Consider the following 18007-nt stretch of genomic DNA (forward strand, 5'->3'; position numbering starts at 1 on the left):
ATAGGGCGTCATAAATTGCTTGGAGCCCCGAACTGTAGTCGACCATTATACGCAGATATTTTTCGCGTGGCCAAATTCGCCGAAAACAAGGCTCTCCTTCCGTCCTTTTGTTCGTAGAGCAATGGCATCATAACGCAAGACGAAAAAAGGGGGCCGATTGTCCCCGCTACAAGCCCGTTTAGAACAACCCCTCGATGGGAGTAGATGACATGCTTCATAATTTTGATGCGAACGCTTGTTAGGGAGACGGCGTGGTAATTAAGTGGGGATATTGCTGTCACCTGATTTCAATATTGGAACGACTTTCCCTGCGTTCTAGCCATCTCAAGTTGCTCCTGAACATAGCGACTGTGAAAAATAAAGTGTGAGATAAAGCGGAGGGTTATATTTGGCTTTTTTTCTTGGGACTTTAAAACTTATTTCCTGATGCCTGCTAAGGATGACTATTTATTATTTGTATTACGGATGAAACTCCATTTCTACAGAAATTGATCACTGGCATGGCAAAATGAAATTCAACCAATGGTAACCATCAATATGCGTTCTATTCCCGAATAAATTTTTTTGTAGCAAACGTAGCGTTCAATAAACACACGTGAAAGGTGTCAGTAACTACTTCATTCAGATCATTTGCTAGCCCTTAAAGTGTTTATTATCGTGAAGGAAAGCGACCGTACATGGTATTTTTCTGTTATGGCTAATTTTCAAACTTTTACGCCATTGAGAAGCCTTGGAATGCTTAGTCAACGAATTTGCTTCATGTTATAAGCACGAGAACGTCATTTTACGTCGTTACTGTTCAATATTGTCACGATACAGAACAGGACGTGCAACCAAAAGATTATGACGAAAAAGTGTTGTTGTTGCTGGGGTGCTTCGGTCGCCATGTTCTAGTGTCAGCTGGTCGCCCCAGCATTTGCCTTGCATAGACAACATTCGTGCTTGTCTCCGCCTCGCAACATTTTGGTGAAGGTGCGGGGTGCCAACACGGAGCTTCACCGCAGCGGTTGCCGCGTGAGCCTTGACACGATGAGCGACAGACAAAGCACCACGATGACCTACCCCCCATCTCTGGTGCCACCGACTGTGACCTCCGTCATGTTGTCCCAGCTGCGATAGTCAGGGACCTTCAATGGCATCGATGGTACAGACGTTGAAAACTCGATTTGCTAGTATGACCGTGTAAGTGAAATTAAACGGTGGGACCTAGCGCTAATGTTAGAGAATGTGGTATTCTACCTCAGAGACACGGAGCTAGCATGGTACAAGACCCGCGAACATGACATTGCAATTTGGAAAGTATCCAAGGAGAAGTTTCTAAACCACTTTTGAAAGCCCTTTGAGGGTCAGCTGGCAGTGAAGGAGGAGCTATCAACCCGTGCTCAAACGTCTACAGAATCTTACTTGGCATACATTCGAGATGTCCTTCGCGCTCTGTCGTAAAGCTGACAAACACATGAACGAGATAGAATGGAATGGCCCCATCCTGAAGGGTATAGCACACGACGCGTTCAACCTGTTTATCTGCAAGAACTGCAAGGCTGTGGATGCGATCATCAAAGAGTGTCACGATTTTGAACTGATAAAAGGTCACCGCATTACGCAGCATTTCAATAGGCTTCCAAATACAGCTTCGACATCTTCGTGCGAAGAACAGGCACCTGGGCCTCCCTTGTCTGGACAAGAATATTTGACACAGCTGATTCGGCGCGAGCTCGAAAAGCTGTGGCTCCCGCGTTCCTCGTCAGCCCATAGAAGAGCAGATAGTTGGGCTAGTTGGTTGAAATGCATACTAAAAAAGTTGGCACGGAGACACCAGGACAAGGTCGAGAAAAGACAGGGACGAGCGCTCGTCCCTGCTTTTTCTCGGCATTGTCCTCGTGTCTCCACGCAAACATTTTCAGTCGTCAGCATTGCCCAGAAAACGAATGTTCTGTATCGCCAATACATGCCGTTGTCAGACGAGAGAAATTTAGGCCTCCCGTCTCTCTGCCCCATTTTGTGGTGCCGCCATCAGCCAGGACCGGCCACACCAAAACACTGCTTCCCCGTTTTCAGCGGTTCCAACTCACCGTCGTAAGCCGGTCGACTGGAGAATACCGGACGACAGGCCGATTTGTTTCAATTGCTCCCGTGTTCGACATATCCCTCGTCATTGCCGCAGTCGCTGGTCATCGCCCCCTAGGTGGAGCTTCCCGTTAGACCATCCAGATCTAGGTGCTCCCCGTTTCTCTGTGCGTCATTTATCTACGAATGCCGACAACACACCTAGGTCGTTTTAAACCAACCGGTCACCATCGCCCCTAAGTTGTCGGTCTCGTTTGCCACAGGCCCGCCGCTCTTCTTCTCTTGATGTCGTGCCGCAGAAAAATTAGTCAGTGCAGCTCCCCGAGATGATGCTGCATCAACAACGTGGCCAGCAAATCGTCTGATCACATTGCCTATCTTTGGAAGTATTTTAGACGTTGACGCGGATGGAGTCTCAATCAAGTACCTCACCGACAGCGGTGCGCAGATCACTGTAATGAGTGCCGCCCTTCGTAAAATACTCGGAAAGGTGCTTAGGCCTGCCGTACCGTGCACCGTACGCATTGCCGACGGCAGTATGCCACCGGTTGTCCTCATGTGACCAGAACAAGTAGTGATTGCCGGCCATAAACCCCCGTCTCATTTGTTGTGTTAGACTGCGGTCCGCATAACGAGATTTTGGGGCTGAAGTTTCTTTCGACTCATGGTTTTGCCGAATTCGCCCGGTAGCGACCTCAAGCCGCTACTACACTACCTTTTAACGCTGAATCACATGCTCCTGATGGCGAATACATCATCTCTCCGCTTGTCGACCTTATTCTACAGCATGGCACCATGCTTCAAGTACCGTTGCCACCATTCCCGATAATTCTAATCCGCTTTCCGTTCTCAACTTCGGGTCTGTGCACATGTTATTCCAGTTAACATCATGACATTGGCCCGTCTGACACCTACGCACCAGTACGAGATCTCTCCGCTCGCGCCTGCTATTTCTACCTCTGTCAGCCGTATCTTCGTGTGTTTCCGTTCGCCTTCGTCACCATACCACGACATTGATAAAATGGTCACTACCAACCTCGCCCCAGCTCAACCTGAAAAGCTCAGGTGCATTCGGTGCAGTTACTGCCATATTCTTTTTTTTTTTCGATGACCACCCGTTGACCCACACAGCCTTAGTCACTCATCGCATTTACACTGGTGGCGAAAACCCCTTCCATCGCCGCCCCTACCGCGGGTCTACAGCAGAGCGCAGCATCATTCAAAGCGAGGTCGCGACGATGCTGAAGAAGAACATCATCGAGCCTTCCGCTAGCCCGTGGACCAGGCCAGAAGTGCTGGTCAAGAAAAAAGACAACGCCTGAAGTTTTTCTGTCGATTATCGGCATCTGAATAAGAGCACCAAGAAGGACGGGTATCCATTGCCTCGTAACGATGATGCACTTCATGACGCGAAATATTTTTCATCGGTTGACCTCCACTCGGGCTACTGGCAGATTGCTGTTGATGAGAAGGATTGCAAGGGAGCCTTTATTACGCCTGATGGACTTTTTCAATTCAGAGTCATGCCTTTCGGATTTTGTAGTGCCCCAGGACGTTCGAGAGAATGATGGACACCCTTATCACAGGCTGGAAGTGGACCATCTGTTTGTTTTTTCTTGACGATGTAATCGTTTTTACTCCAGCCTTTTCCTCCCGCATTGAGCATCTCCCGACTGTCCTTGCTCTGTTTCGCACCGCAAAACTTCAGCTCAACTCGTCAACGTATCACTTCGCTCGTCGCGGAGTAACCATTCTCGGGCCCGAAGTTTTGTGGACATTGCGCAGCTTTCCGCCGAGCTTTTAAAGAAGGACGTCGCTTTCGCGAGGGGACAGCGGCAGGCCGAAACTTTCACAACCCTCATCAGACTTTTGACGGGCTCCTCAATTTTAACCCATTTTGACCCTTGCGCACTCACTGAAATGCGTACAGACGATAGCGGTCAAGGCATTGGCGCTGTTCTTGCCCAGATCCAGCGTGGTCAAACGTGCGTTATCGCTTACCCAAACCGTCTTCGGTCTACGGCCTAACGCAACCATTTTATCATGGAGCGAGAGCAACTCGAGAGCGAGAGTAAGCTTGGGTGATAGCGAAGTTTCGCCCATACCTATTTGGCCGCCATTTCCGCATAATTACCGACCAGCGCGCGCTCTGCTGGCTCTCCTCGCGGAAGGACACTACATGGCGTCTTGGGCGATGGGAATTGCGCTTGTATGAGTACACTTTCTCTGTAGTGTACAAATGCGGTCGTTTAAACCAGGGCGCCGACTGCTTGTCCAGCAACCCTGATGACCCACCGGAAGCCACAGACTTCGAATCCGACATCAGTGTTATGTCCATCACAGGATTGCTCAACGTTGGCGATGAACAGCGCCGTGGTCTCTCTCTGCGAATTATCATAGATCAGTTAAGCTCGCTAACTCCCGATGCTTACCTGTGCCTCTTTTGTATTTCCGACGGAGTCCTGTACAAACTCAACTTGCGCCCTGGTGGTGCTGACCTACTGCTGGCCGTACCGGGGCACCTTCAACGCACCGTGCTTCAACAACTTCACGACGCACCTACCGTTGGGCGGCTCGGTGTTACTCGCAATTTTCACCGAGGCCGGCGCCATTTCTTCAGGCCTCACCTCTACCACTCTGTGCGCCGATATGTGAGTGCTTGCGACCTGTGGCAACAACGGAAGCCCACATACATGGCTCCAGCTGGGCTTTTACAACCCATCGATATTTCCACAGAGCCCACAGAGCCGTTGTAACAGCTTTTGGTACGTGCTTCACCATTACGGGAGCTCTGCCTACAAGATGTGCTACTGACGTCGGGCATTTCCTCCTACGCAATGTCATCCTGCAGCACGGTGCTCCACGTCAAGTCCTCACGGCTCGCAGACGTTACTTCTTGTCAAATTTCATTGATAATATTCTCCGCCTATGCTCTAGTGAGCATAAAATAGCCACTGCTTACCATCCACAGACAAACGGTTTCACAGACCGACTGAACACTAGAGCTAGCGACACGCTAGCTATGTACGTTTGTGCAGATCACCAAGACTGGGCGTCGCTCTGCCATATGTCATGTTCACGTACAATTCGCCCCACCATGACACTGCAGGTTACTCACCATTTTATTGACTCTTTGGCCGTGATCCCGTCTAGCCCCATGATTCTGTAATTCCACAAGTCACAGAGTCGCACACCGCTTACGGCAGCGATGCGATGTCTATAGCAGCACAGGCCCGTCAGACAGCTCGACCTCACTTCACTAATTCCCAGGTTTTCCAGAAGACCCATTACAATACGCACCATAGGGACGTGCAGTATTTCCCTGGCTCCCTCGTGCTCGTGTAGTCACCATCTCGTCGTGTCCGCCTATCGGCCTAACTTTGCCGCGATATTCAGGTCCCTACCGAATCCTACGACAGCTTTCGGATGTGACGTACGAGAATGCTCCCGAAGAGCCAGGCCGTCGTCCGTATAGCCAAGAACCGATGTTGTTCATGTTTCCTCTTTGAAACCCTACGTGCCTGCCTTTGCCCGGCCATAATCGCCAATTGCGCCGGGTCGGTGCTCCAACCCCGGCGGTGTATTTTCGCTATGCAGAAAAGGACTGTAAGCAAGAGGCGGCGACGAAGAAGTGTTGTTGTTGCTAGGGCGCTTCGGGCGCCATCTTCCAATTTCAGCTGGTGGCTTCAGCTTTCGCCTTGCATAGACAACAGTTGCGCTTGTCACCGCCTCACAAGAATATTTATACATACGGCAATGCCTCAAACGGAGCCGTTAGAAAGAAAGGAAACTACTTGGTTTTACTCTGTTGTATGAGCAAAGGTGTTTACCCATGAATGGTCTGGGTCAATTTATACACTTCCAAGGCATGTTCCGGATTGTGTAGAACTTCTTGAAATACGAAAACGTGCAGATAACGTTGCTGCTGTGGTCGCAACAGGTTTTTTCAATTCTGAAAAAAAAATGAGCAGAATGCACGTGATTGCAAAAGCAGGATCACTGAGCGCTGATAGAATAGTGCCATCTATCTATTAGACAACAAAGATTGCCACACTACTCCTCTTCAGCACTGACCAAATGGCTGCCACCTGAGTTGTGAAAATAAAATTTGGGGGTCTTAGGTGCCAAACCACTATTTGATTATGAGAAACTCCCTAGTGAGGCACTCTGTTTTATTTGTGACCACCTGAGGTGCTTTAGCGTACACCCAACGGGCGCTACAAGGGCGTTTTTGCGTTTCACCAACGTGGAAATGCAGCCGCCGTTGCCAGGATTTGATCCCGGACCTTCGGAATCAGTAACACAATGCCAAACCAGTATTCTTCTATGGTGAGTATCTGGGTTGTAGTACACCGAGACCGAATCAAAGCAGTTTACAATTTGCTGGAAAAGTACTGGCATCTATGTAGCTAAACGAAAAAAATATTGTGAAATAGTCGTGCGTTCCAAGCGCAGGCAGTACTAAGTGCACCTGTTTAGTTCGCCCAAGTTACTCTGAAATAGGATTATTTCCCTTCTCGAGCTAGCTCGACCAATGCTATCTAAACTAAATGCGATAACGTTGACGAGCTGTGCTTGTCCAAATTATTTACGTGGTAGGTATCATTTCTCGTTATTCGTCGGCTTTCAGTTCCTTCGACAACTGTCTGGAAATGGTTTTCGACAGCGTGGTAAACTCTGAGCGATAAGGTTGTTAGCTAGGCGTAGCGCAAAAATATGGTTTTGTTCAGCGTCGTCATAGTTCCGCCGCGCGTGAGGTAGACCTCTAAGTTTGTAGTCCGAAATAGATGTTTTCTTTAATTTGTATTTTATTAATTTAATTTATTTATTTCGATTTGAACCTTAAGGGTCCCCAAAGGGGACTTTACATGAGCGATGGGCGCATGCATTCTTTAAGGCATTTAATGTTTTCATATATCATTATTTGTGATGACTTGCTCGGAAACCATTACTTTATGTACGAATTTAGATGTCATATCGTTCAACTTTTCATTACAGTGTGTCCAGTTCACATGGAAATGTGATGATGAAAAAGCTGAGACGTGAGATAAATGTACTAAGGACACCACTTATCGCTTCATAATCACCATTGTAGTGCAGTTGATTTTCTCACACTTGCATTACACCCTTTCTTACACATTTCGCGCACTGGTGATGGAAAAGACTAACCGGCAAGAAGTACTTTATGTTCGCTAATTTTGTGAAGATAATAAGTGTATGATAAACTTTTTGATTTCCTGTAGAGTATTAGAGTCATGGCATTGGGTGCATTCTGCCAAACCCTTGTTGCTTCAGGGACAAGCTGGGTATTTTTAAGCTTAGCTAGATGCGAATAAATTTCCTGCCGTCGGTTAGGTCTGGCAATGAAAACAAATTGCCATTGTGTCATTACATTTGTGTAATTGTGTAATATGGCTGCGAAAACCGCAAGTAGTGTGGCGTTGTCGGAAACAAACACCCTTCGCTGGTATGGTTGTGTGGACGTGCGTGGATAATCACCCGTAATATTTGCAGTTGCGGGTTAATATTAATGATTGTGCAAGATAATCGCTCGGGGCTTGAAATCAACGTACAGCCCACTACGTGGGCAGTGTGCTCATGAACGCATTGAGCACAATGAACGGAATGTGCCACAATGTGCCGAAATGTACCGCAATAATCGTGAATCTATGTGTACCGCAATGACCGTGTATCTAGCACGGCCTTTGCAGCACGCACGGAAATTCAGTCCGTTCAACAGAAATTCATTATCGCTGATGTCTCCGGTGAGCCACGCCTCGTTAAGTGTAAGCAGACGACTTGCACAGGATAATAAAATGCTAGATTTGAGTTCACGCTTGGGAAGAAAACTGCGGATTTTAGTGTGAACTATAGAAAGTGAAGGAGTATTCCGACAACCAGCAGATGACCGGTTGTATTTTTTCGCTGGCGCCGGAATCGCTACGATAATTTTCATTGCAAGTGGTTTTGTAATTGTCAGGGCATGGAGGGGTCTTGCTTTTAAACAATCTAAGTTCCCGGAAAGTGGTAGCGCTACCCATTTTGTGGCATCTCGGTGTCTCAATTCTTGACACGTGTATGGGCAAGCGCAAGATGCTGTCTGCGTTATAACGAAACACTCCTCGCCAAATACGACCTGACTGTCTCGTCAGATAAATCTACGATGCCTGATAGCTTCTGATGCGCTGTTCACACTGGGCAGCACCACAGGCCTAACGTGCTTGCTATCGCTGTCGTTGCTTCGCTCTTGGAGTCAGGCTGTAATCAATAAAGAACTGCCTATGCATGGACTTGTATTTCAGAAATGTGCGACGCAGTGCAGATTGGTTCTTAAAATACACGTTTCACTTTCGTAGTAGGACCAATTTCTTGGAAGGAGGACTCAAATATTTGGTGCGCAGTGGATAGCGAAAATCAAAGTTTCAGAACAATAATAATGCGTGCTTATAAAGGCACGAAAAGTTATGGAGTACAGAGGTATAAAAGAACATTATTGCAGAGGCACTGCGTAATTTCACGCGAATTCATATTTCCTTGTTTTCACATTGTTTATATATTTAAGACTGAAACGCTGTCTTCGTGTTCACGTAGGGGTCTTTGAAATAACAGGATTTCACATTTCGCACTTGCTTTTCTCAGAAAAAAGCTGTATACAATGAGGTGGTTTAGTAATAAAGCATCCTATTGTAGTCATGATGCCTGTCCGTGTTCCTCCTAAACTTGTTGGGGAAAAGAGTGCATTTGTTGATGCAGGCGAAAGTGCAAACTTGTGCGAAAGCTAGAACAACCGAAGAAGATATGCTTTCACATGCATTCATGTGTGCGATCTTGATGGCATGTGAGTTACAGAATTTACCTGTTGTTAAATCTTGACCAACCTATTTTTATTTAAATTTATATCGGGCAATCTTGAGACGCAAATGCAGGAATCTACATTTATTGTGTGGCCCAGAATATTCAAATTATTCCCCCTGCCACGCTGGTGATCCTGTAACAAATGTTACGATTTTGCACACACTTTCAACATGCACAGGAAGAGTAGTTAGAGCCGCAAACTATCACTTTATGGCGGTTGGTACAATGAAGTTCAAATATAGCCCTTATCAATATTTCACTGGGGAAAACTCGCTCACGTCCGTTTTAAGCGTCAAAAAGGCGCTCTTTCCCACAATACCCTAAGCAGGGAGGAAGGAACAAATTTAAGAAAAAACACAAGCGGACACCGCATCCGCATTTATAAAAATATACGTTCATTCATCTCGCACACCATCAGTTTAGGTGCACGTGGTTTGGAGAAAGGCCCTAGCTTTACCAGATATAGCGGTGCGCGCAGAAACCCGCAAATCCTAATGCGTATTTAGTTACTTTAATCATAAGATAAGCACAGTTTAAGTCGTGGGAGACACAGCTGGACAGCTTGAAGACGGGAGTGAAGACGAAACTCCTGGGTTCATTTCGGCGAGGAATCACAGCCAGTGAAGACCTGGGTGGAGGGCCCCAAACGTGGTCTTCAAGACCGCTTCACCCTCTCTCTTCAAATTATTATATATATATATATATATTTATATATATATATATATATAGATTGTAAGGAACCGTTTTATTCCAGCCGAGCTGGTACTGCTACAACGAGGATCAAGCTGTGCAGCTGATGATGATATATACAGATGAAGAAGACCTACAATTGATGGTGATGTGCGGAGTACTTAAAGTTGAGTCAGGCGTGTGCATCGCTCAGAATATATATAGTCCCCCAGTCCTCTCCTCTATCGAGCTTCCCCTCGAGATCCTTTTCGGATGAGACTTTCTCTCATCCGCGCCAGCTTTGATTTCTTGCTGTCAACGTGTAATTCATATGAGAGAGACTGAATGTTCATCTGAACTGGATGGACAAACCTTGAGTTTCGTCACAGCTCCCGATTGTCTTATTCTACCTGGTCATAAGGATTTTCTAATACTGACTTAGGATACCATCGTTAATAGTCAGGTATTCCTTCTTCTATTCGGCTAACACGTCTCTAGCGGGCTTACCGTCGATCCTTGCCTGGTGAGGATTTACGACAGGTATGCGCTTGTCACGAAGTTTTTCCAAATCTCTCGCCGATCGCGATAAGACACCGAACCTGTTACGCTTGTTCTCCTTCACATGGAGGTAGGACGTTTGCCTTCCCCTTTTGGAGACCATGGTACTGCTCCCCTAACAGCCACTATAAAGGACTATCTTACCATTGCGCATAAATAAGATGTCTTAGTGGCACTCAAAAAGCGCAGATCTTTGACGTCCACTCAAAGCTTCTCGGCCGCACTTCCCTCCTAGTGCGTCGCATTGAAAGCAAAAACAGCTTCCTTATACGCCACCGCACGTACCGCATGTCGCGCATAGAGAGGAAAATCACCGAGGAAAACGACACCGGCATGTTCCCAGGCTACGCTGTCCGGCCGTCCTCTAGCTATTGGTCGTCGCCTTTTGTGCTAGACCAGAAGGAACGCGCACAGTTGGGCACTCCATGCCAATAATTGATGATGCCCTTGACACCCTTTAGGGTGCTGAATATCTCTCAAATCTAGATTTCAGTTCGGGTTATTGGCAAATCTATGCACCAAGCAGACAAGGACAAACCACCCTTGTAACACCAGACGGACTGTACGTATTAAACGTAATGCCCTTAGCGTTGTGTAACAATCCTGCAACCTTTGAACATATGATGCGGACAGTTCTACATGGCATGAAGTGGCCTGTCGTTGTTCTTCATTCCAGTTTTAGCCAGGACTTTCAGCGTTTGGAAAAGTTTTGACCTGCGTTTCTAGAACATGTGCTAAGCAGAACATCAAAAAGGGCTGTTTCGTCAGCAAGACAATCAAATACGGCATCCTAGCAGACTCTGACAGGATGTCTGCTGTGCTTCTTGTTCCTGGTCTAGGATATCAAAAAGTTTTGCGGAGTTTCTTTGGACTCGCATGCTATTTCCGGCACTTTATACGACAATTCACAAGCATATCGTCGCCACAAAAGACGCTGTTATCCTCGGGCGCTTTTGACTTGGACTGAAGAATTTGAGGCTACTTTATAATTTCTCAAGCGTGCAACACCGAGCCCCGTTTTCTGCCATTTCGATGAAAGTGCATACCTTTTTGAAAACCAACGCGGACTGCGTTGGTTTTCAAACTTTGGACTTTGGTTGGACTGCGAAAACCAAACTAGGGGCTGCGTTGCAGATGCATCAGTGTTGCGTTTATGCCATTCACTAATCTATGCAGTAGTCCTCTTCTATTTTCAATTACTGACAAGAAATTACACATTTCCAGAAGTATAGGAGTGGGTACTATGCCACGTTGGTGGCATAGTAGTGGGAATGGTGAGAAGACTAATAGTGGGCCCTTTTATTCATGATCTTAATGACCGCACCAATTGGAAGATATATATTCACCTCAATGTTAGGTCAGTGACTAAGTGCAACAGCTAGCAGCATAAATGATCGAATAATTAAATAAGACGAAATGTACTTTTTTTGTAAAATAATGAAGCTTTGGCATGCTTCAGCATTCTTCGAAGATATACCTTCCTTTGACTTACGAGTGCTTCAATTACCCAATTATAATATGAAACTACCGACAAAACAATGAGCAAGCAAATGCAGGAGGGGTAATGTAATATGAAATGAATAGTTTGGATAGCAATATGAAATACTAAATCCTACATCTCTATCCGTTTCTATCCGTTTCTTAGCAGCCTCCTCGGAAAAGCCCGGTTACAATGCCTTGCTGTAGATGAACTTAAGCTGAATATTTTAGGAGCTGAGCATTAGAGCTTCTTTGTGGATTTGCTTAGATGTGCAGGTGGGAAACTTTTTTTGGCAATGACATGCCAACACGGACCATAGCATCTCTGTAAGAGACTATTCATTTTCTGATACTCTGCTGTACTTTCTTTATATACTCGGCTATTTCAGCTCAATAGTCATAGTGCCGATGCGAAGTGTGCCATAACTGTAACCCGCTCATATTGGCGTTCCCGTAATTTACCATCTTTGGACGCATTGATGACATGTTCAACTTCACGATAGCGCCTCTTTTGCACTGTCGGTTCTACTAGGATAGCGAAGTACAGCACAATGTTTAGATGCCCATTTTTTGTGTACATTCTTTAGTGGAAATTACTGAACAGTCTTTGGAACGCACAAGAGCTAGCGGCCTGGTTTGATCCTGCCGTAACGCCTGCCGCAGGTGTGAAGCGCGATGCAAGTTCTGGTGTCGGGTACACGACGATGTTGCGATTCAAACTTAATGCCACATCTTTTGGCCCTTCGTCGAAGGTACATGGGCCAGTCTGTGGCAACTGTGCCAGCCGAGCAGTCGACCATACCTGATTTTAACTTAAAAACAATATACATATAAGCCGTGTACTACACTTTAGGGGACTTCTAGGATGTATTTAATTATAGGCAAATTCTTGTTTCGCACAATTTAGGGTTTTCGAATTTTGTCAAACAGCGCCAAAGGAGGTGACAGAAATAGGATGGCCAAGAAGCGCACATTTCTCTCATTATAAAATGATTTGCATCAATATAGTTGGTAGAACTTCTTTTCTTGATATAAAATATTTAAGCACCCATTAAATATATTTATATCTCGAAGGAGTTTCTAAAATATTAGAGTTATAGCGACTTTGAAGAGCAGTATGTATATAATTGGTAAAAAAGGAAGACCGCTAAATATTTCAGACAAGTTACCAAAAAGAATATTGATGTGTTATGTAATAAAGCTGCCCCTAAACAGCTTCCCAACAGAGACTCCATTTTATTCTATCGCGCTTATTTTTTATTCTATTTCTCCCCCTACTCCTCGTATTGTTCCAACTGCAAATGAAAGTTGGAACACTTTCATTTGCAGGCGGTCATAAGATTGCTTCATTCCCCCAGCATTGTTTGCGACCCTGCTTGGATGATACTACAATATGATGTCGATTCTATGGTGTCATTGCGAGCAGTGTACCATACGACCTTTAAGTGTCCTTGTTGAGCTGCCGTCTTGATCACACGAAATGGTCCGTTATAGACCGCGTTCCGGCCTGGCCCTTTATTTACCAGTACGGAGTCATCGACGTCGAATGTTGGTAACGTTGTATTTTGCCTCCTGTCGAAATTTTTCTTTATTCTTTCACGATACGTTGATCTACTACCTTCAGTTTTTGCTGCATCTATGAGCTTTATGCTCTGGTCAATACCTACGCTTATTACCGCAGGCAGATAAGGTGGTCTCTCAGTTGCAGCTAAAGAGGAGTGACCCAGGCTAATTGTATACGAGCGGTTGTAGTGAGCTATCGCCGCTTCTAGACAACATTTATAACCACATAGAGACGCCGGATACATGCTAATCTATTGTTTGATGTCCCTGATAGCCCTTTGACCTGGCCCAGCTGCTGCGGGATGATATGGCGCATTGACCCTAACTTGATGTACCGCATTTCAGCACATTCCTGTAGCCGATGACTTCGAAAAGGAGGTCTATTGTCGGAGACATGATTTTTTACATCGTCTAAGATTTTCCTGTTCAACAAGTAACTTAGGTTGTTAGCATATTCTTTACCAGGTCTTGCTGCAATCATCCTTGTGTACTCATCAATGCAGAACAGGAATGCTTGTGTCTTAACTCATTCAGAATTTTTCATAGTTACGCGAAGTTTAGATGAATAACCTCAGATGAGGGGCGTGTTAGAATATTGAATAGAGCTTCTTTTTCTGTCGTGTTATAGTTTTATTCAGTACTGTTGAATGTGTAGCTGTGGTATCCAACTACACGAAGGTTTGATGCTCATGATCAGTCTCTCTGATACAAGAGATACTCATCATGACCATAGTGAGATGGGACGGTATTCAATTCGAAGGACAGCGCAATGCGTGGTAAGCACGACACAGGATCACAAAATATTATTCGGGCCTATTCTCGGTAGGCGCCATCACATTCTTCTGTCCGACGAAAGAGAACATCCTTGTCAGTCGGTCTTGTCAGACAGTGACTTTTGAGAGCATAGTCTCTACTGAATGCTCTGCAATGGCCCGCCAAGCCTAGAAACACCCTTGTCTGCCCTATGCCTTGTCTCAACTTCTATTTGTAGGCCGTCACAGGAGTTCTCGGCCAACACTTGGCAAACAGACGGCAAACCCTCAGCAAACAGACGCTAAACACATTATTTAGGCGTATGTTTAAGCGTCTAAAGAGTAGTGTAGCAATTATTTCAAAAATCCGGCAGACAGTAGACATTATATAGAAGGACGCAGTACATTTCTACAGAAATCCTTAAAAAGGTGACCTTTCGCTTAAACAGGACACTTTTCGAAGCTGGGATCACCTGTTCTTTTTTTTTTTTAATTGTAAGTAGGATTTCACTGCGCAGCCTTATATGGTTAAAAATACCAACTGACTGGCGCGCAGCGTACTGAAATGTTGCAGCTGAAGTCACTGTGTTCAAACTAAGCACGAAAAAGGGTTTAGGTTCTCCTTTCTAGTAAATTTACAGAATTACATAGCTTTGAAGAAAAGGTTTTAAAATATAATAAACGTAGGGAACATGCGATGAGAAAGCGACTTCCTCGATAACTATCAATAGTGGTGTTACGGAGGAGACAACCCACAACCTTCGCATGCGAAGGTTGTGGGTTGGGTTCAAACCTGCGGCAAGTTGTTTTTTCATCCACTTTTTTTTCCATTAATTTATCGTTTCTTTATTTCATTTATTAAGCACAAGTTTTTCCCCTATGTTGTCTTTGGTGTCAGTGTGCGTTGGCTTCTTATGATATGACTAATAAAAATCGGTACCCTCAGTTAACCCCCTCTCTTCTCGTTTACCGACATAGAAGTAACACACAGACACACAAGCGCATATATATATAAATATATATATATATATATATATGTATATATATATATATATATATATATATATATTGGGAAGTAATTTCTATACCGTTTAGGAAAGGCTAGTTAATGGAATAGGAATAGGCTCAACGTCATAATCTAAGTAACCAGGCAGTACTCCGTTATCTTTATATCGCCTAATGATTTCGTGGAAGCAAGAATCTTCTAGCGATGCGCTCAAAACTAAATGACAGGTTTTTTATCCAAGACATGATGATAATTGTGCTGATGACTGCATTTACTGCAAAAACCAACGAATCAACGTCGAGTTACGCATTCGTAGGTCTGCGTAATCAACATTGCATCGAACTGATTTCCTATTACAGAAAAGAGAACGAAAGAAGTTTAGAAATAATGAAGAATAATAGAGCAAGAACGTGCACGAGGCTAGAATGATGCCCACTCATAAAAGCTGCGGACCTGGAGTCATATAAGTGAAAAGATTTTAATTAGTCTGAAACTAAGTGAACGAGCTTAGTCGCTTTTTGACGGAGTGCTATATTTCATGCTCAAAACATCTGGACATGGAGCTTTGATTACTCTTCAAGATGACCAACATATGCGCCAATTTTCTATTCGGCGCTATAAAATATTAGGATGTGATCTGAGTGCTCCGTTTATAATAAGGTAGTATATAGGTTGGGAATTGGTGTTACTCATAAGAAACATTTTGGCAAATGTTCGTAACTTGACGGAGTTATCCTTATAGTGAGGTTGTTTGCTGAAAGAGGAACTGAATGGCGTTTATAAATCCTGAGTTGTCAAATTGCTGCCAGCGGTGCTCTTTCTACAGCATGTAAAAGTAAATTTGTTTTGAGAATATGTATGTTCTTTTATTTTATTTCAGGTAACGGAATATTATGCCTGGAGGAGGAAAATAATCGTTCTCAAGAATCTGTCGAGCAACGGAGCTACGTGCCTCCAGATCCAGCCCCTGAGGAACCCGACAGTTCGTTAATAATTTCGGCATAATAGCTTCATTTTGACAAAAGAGCCTCAAAATGACAATGTGGTGAACAATTTATTGACAGGGCCGGCTCTTCCGAATTGCACATAAACGAAATTTTGTGAGCAGAAGGAGCAGACCCTATCAAAAATATTCAATGTGTTTTCTGAATCTCCTATATCAAGTACATTTGTGCAGGGAACAAGATATGTGTTGGTTATATATTGCTTTAGAAAGCTTTATACGAAATCAATGCATGCATTAAGTATAATTGGGCTCGTTTAGGTCTAAAACGTACATGGGGGGAAGCATGGCAGTTGTTGACTGTACGAAGCACTAACGGTGAAGTCAGCTTTTACTGCTGAGAAACCTATTCTACGCGGTTAGGAAGGGTGTTGCTAGTACTGCATATTGCCGCACACCAATGAGATTTTTTGTTGCTAGAATACCTATATTGCCGCACGGCACCATACCAGCGGGGAACGAATCAATAATTCTGGTGATCGAATGATTCAATGTTTCCTCATAGGCGTAGGTTTCACGTCTGGATTGAGGCATGGTCAATGGCTGAATAAGTTTACACTAGTTTTTTTTAGCAGGACCATTCACGTCCTACACCCCGCGGAACATAGACAACCTCCATCAAGAGGCTCGCCGATGCAAAAAGGTGATGCGGACTGACATGAGAGCCAAAAAATGTTCGACAAAAAAAGTGGAAAATGAAATTATACCTCCAAAGCTTCCCTCGCCTATAATAGGGAAATGAGGGCCGAAATCAGCCAAGCATGTGTTTTAAGCATGAAATACCTTTTGCTCCCGTTGTCGGCTACCTTCAAGTGAGCTTGAGCCAAAGTCAAAGCCGAACAAAAACATACGGGCGAGTTGCGAGAACAAAACGAGATCATCCGGGCAGCCAGTCAAAACTGAAGAAAATGCGGTTTCTGGTTCTGAACTGTTTGTACTGCCCCGTATCGCTTACGCTATTTACTGCCCGAACAAGCTACAAAAAATATTGCTTCGGAGTTCATTCTATTGTTACGAATATCACTTAAACTGAAACTTTCAGTACGTTGAAGTAATATTTGTCAAATCCAATAGCGACGTTCGAAATGCAGATACAGGGAACCATACACCTCACTCTGATCATATGGCGCGGAAACAGAGTTACCGGCTTTCCTTTGAACGCCAGCGGTCCATCAGTTGCGCGGCGCGGATTTCTTGTTGCCTTGAGAGATGAAGAAGGCGTCACGCTATGGGGAGCCTCCTTTAGGGGATTTTTTTCTTCTAGCTGTGCAGCGTATTTGGCATTCTGTCGTTGCGCTTTGAGCTGGCTTTCTTCATCTAGCTGGGCAGCGTCCATGTGCCCCAGTGCAAAATATGGCTCTGTGGGGTGTGCTGTGATGTAGTGGGGTGTGCCGTTGTGAACAATCACTCCACGCATTTTAAGATTGGGGCTAGTATCCTCTTCAACCAATCTGCTCGGCCTGCGGCCCTTTCATGCTGACATCTATTCTCAATTACGGAAGAGCTGGCATTTCTTTTTGTTATTTATTAACTAAAATAATCCACCATCCTTCGCACATCTTTCAACAAGGGATTTCATATGCGCGCTGGAATAATTTAGATATTGTGCCAAGAATATCCCCCTGAGCTTGCGCTATAGCCTTGCAAACTATATTACTGCTCGCTGATATTTATGTGTTGTTGGTTGCTGCATGCAAAGGCTTAAAACTGCCCTTTTTGCAGGGTATCAGCCATGTGTTGAATTACGTTCACAAGAGCAGTGTAACCCGCTACATGAACGTATAGCATGCTGTAATATCATTCGCGGCATTTAGGGTATTTTCGTCAGCAGCAATTTGCACTTGGGCTACCTTTATACCATTGCAATGCAACATATAATTACGAATCTCTTATTTGCATGGGCGGTTACGTCCATAACATTCTACGAGAGCTTGTTCTTTTGCTTAACAAATACAATGATGTTAAAGTGTCCACAGATTGCCGTTGTTGCAACTGCTCGTCATTGCTTTCCGGCATTTTATACTGATTAAGCAACGCATTCGAGCACAAACCTAT

At 44.7% G+C, this 18007-nt stretch overlaps 1 protein-coding gene across 5 annotated transcripts in view; it reads left to right on the forward strand.

Moving 5' to 3' along the window:
* The first annotated feature begins 8763 nt into the window (after nt 1-8763).
* The window catches only part of LOC126534142 (uncharacterized), a 169462-nt gene continuing 160218 nt past the window's right edge, over nt 8764-18007 (forward strand). For 2 of the 5 annotated variants that reach the window (XM_055072712.2, XM_055072711.2), the window contains exons 1-2: nt 8776-8905; nt 15830-15931. Coding sequence is in view for 1 of the 5 variants with exons in the window: in XM_055072713.2 (XP_054928688.1) it covers nt 8815-8905; nt 15830-15931 (193 nt within the window). In the remaining 4 variants the exon portion in view is untranslated. Of the gene's footprint in view, nt 8906-15644; nt 15662-15829; nt 15932-18007 lie in introns of those variants that run through there. The other 3 variants (XM_055072713.2, XR_008613231.2, XR_008613232.1) reach the window with 3 other exon arrangements.

Source organism: Dermacentor andersoni, chromosome 7 (genome assembly GCF_023375885.2).
Source record: "Dermacentor andersoni chromosome 7, qqDerAnde1_hic_scaffold, whole genome shotgun sequence".
NCBI classification, from domain to species: domain Eukaryota; kingdom Metazoa; phylum Arthropoda; class Arachnida; order Ixodida; family Ixodidae; genus Dermacentor; species Dermacentor andersoni.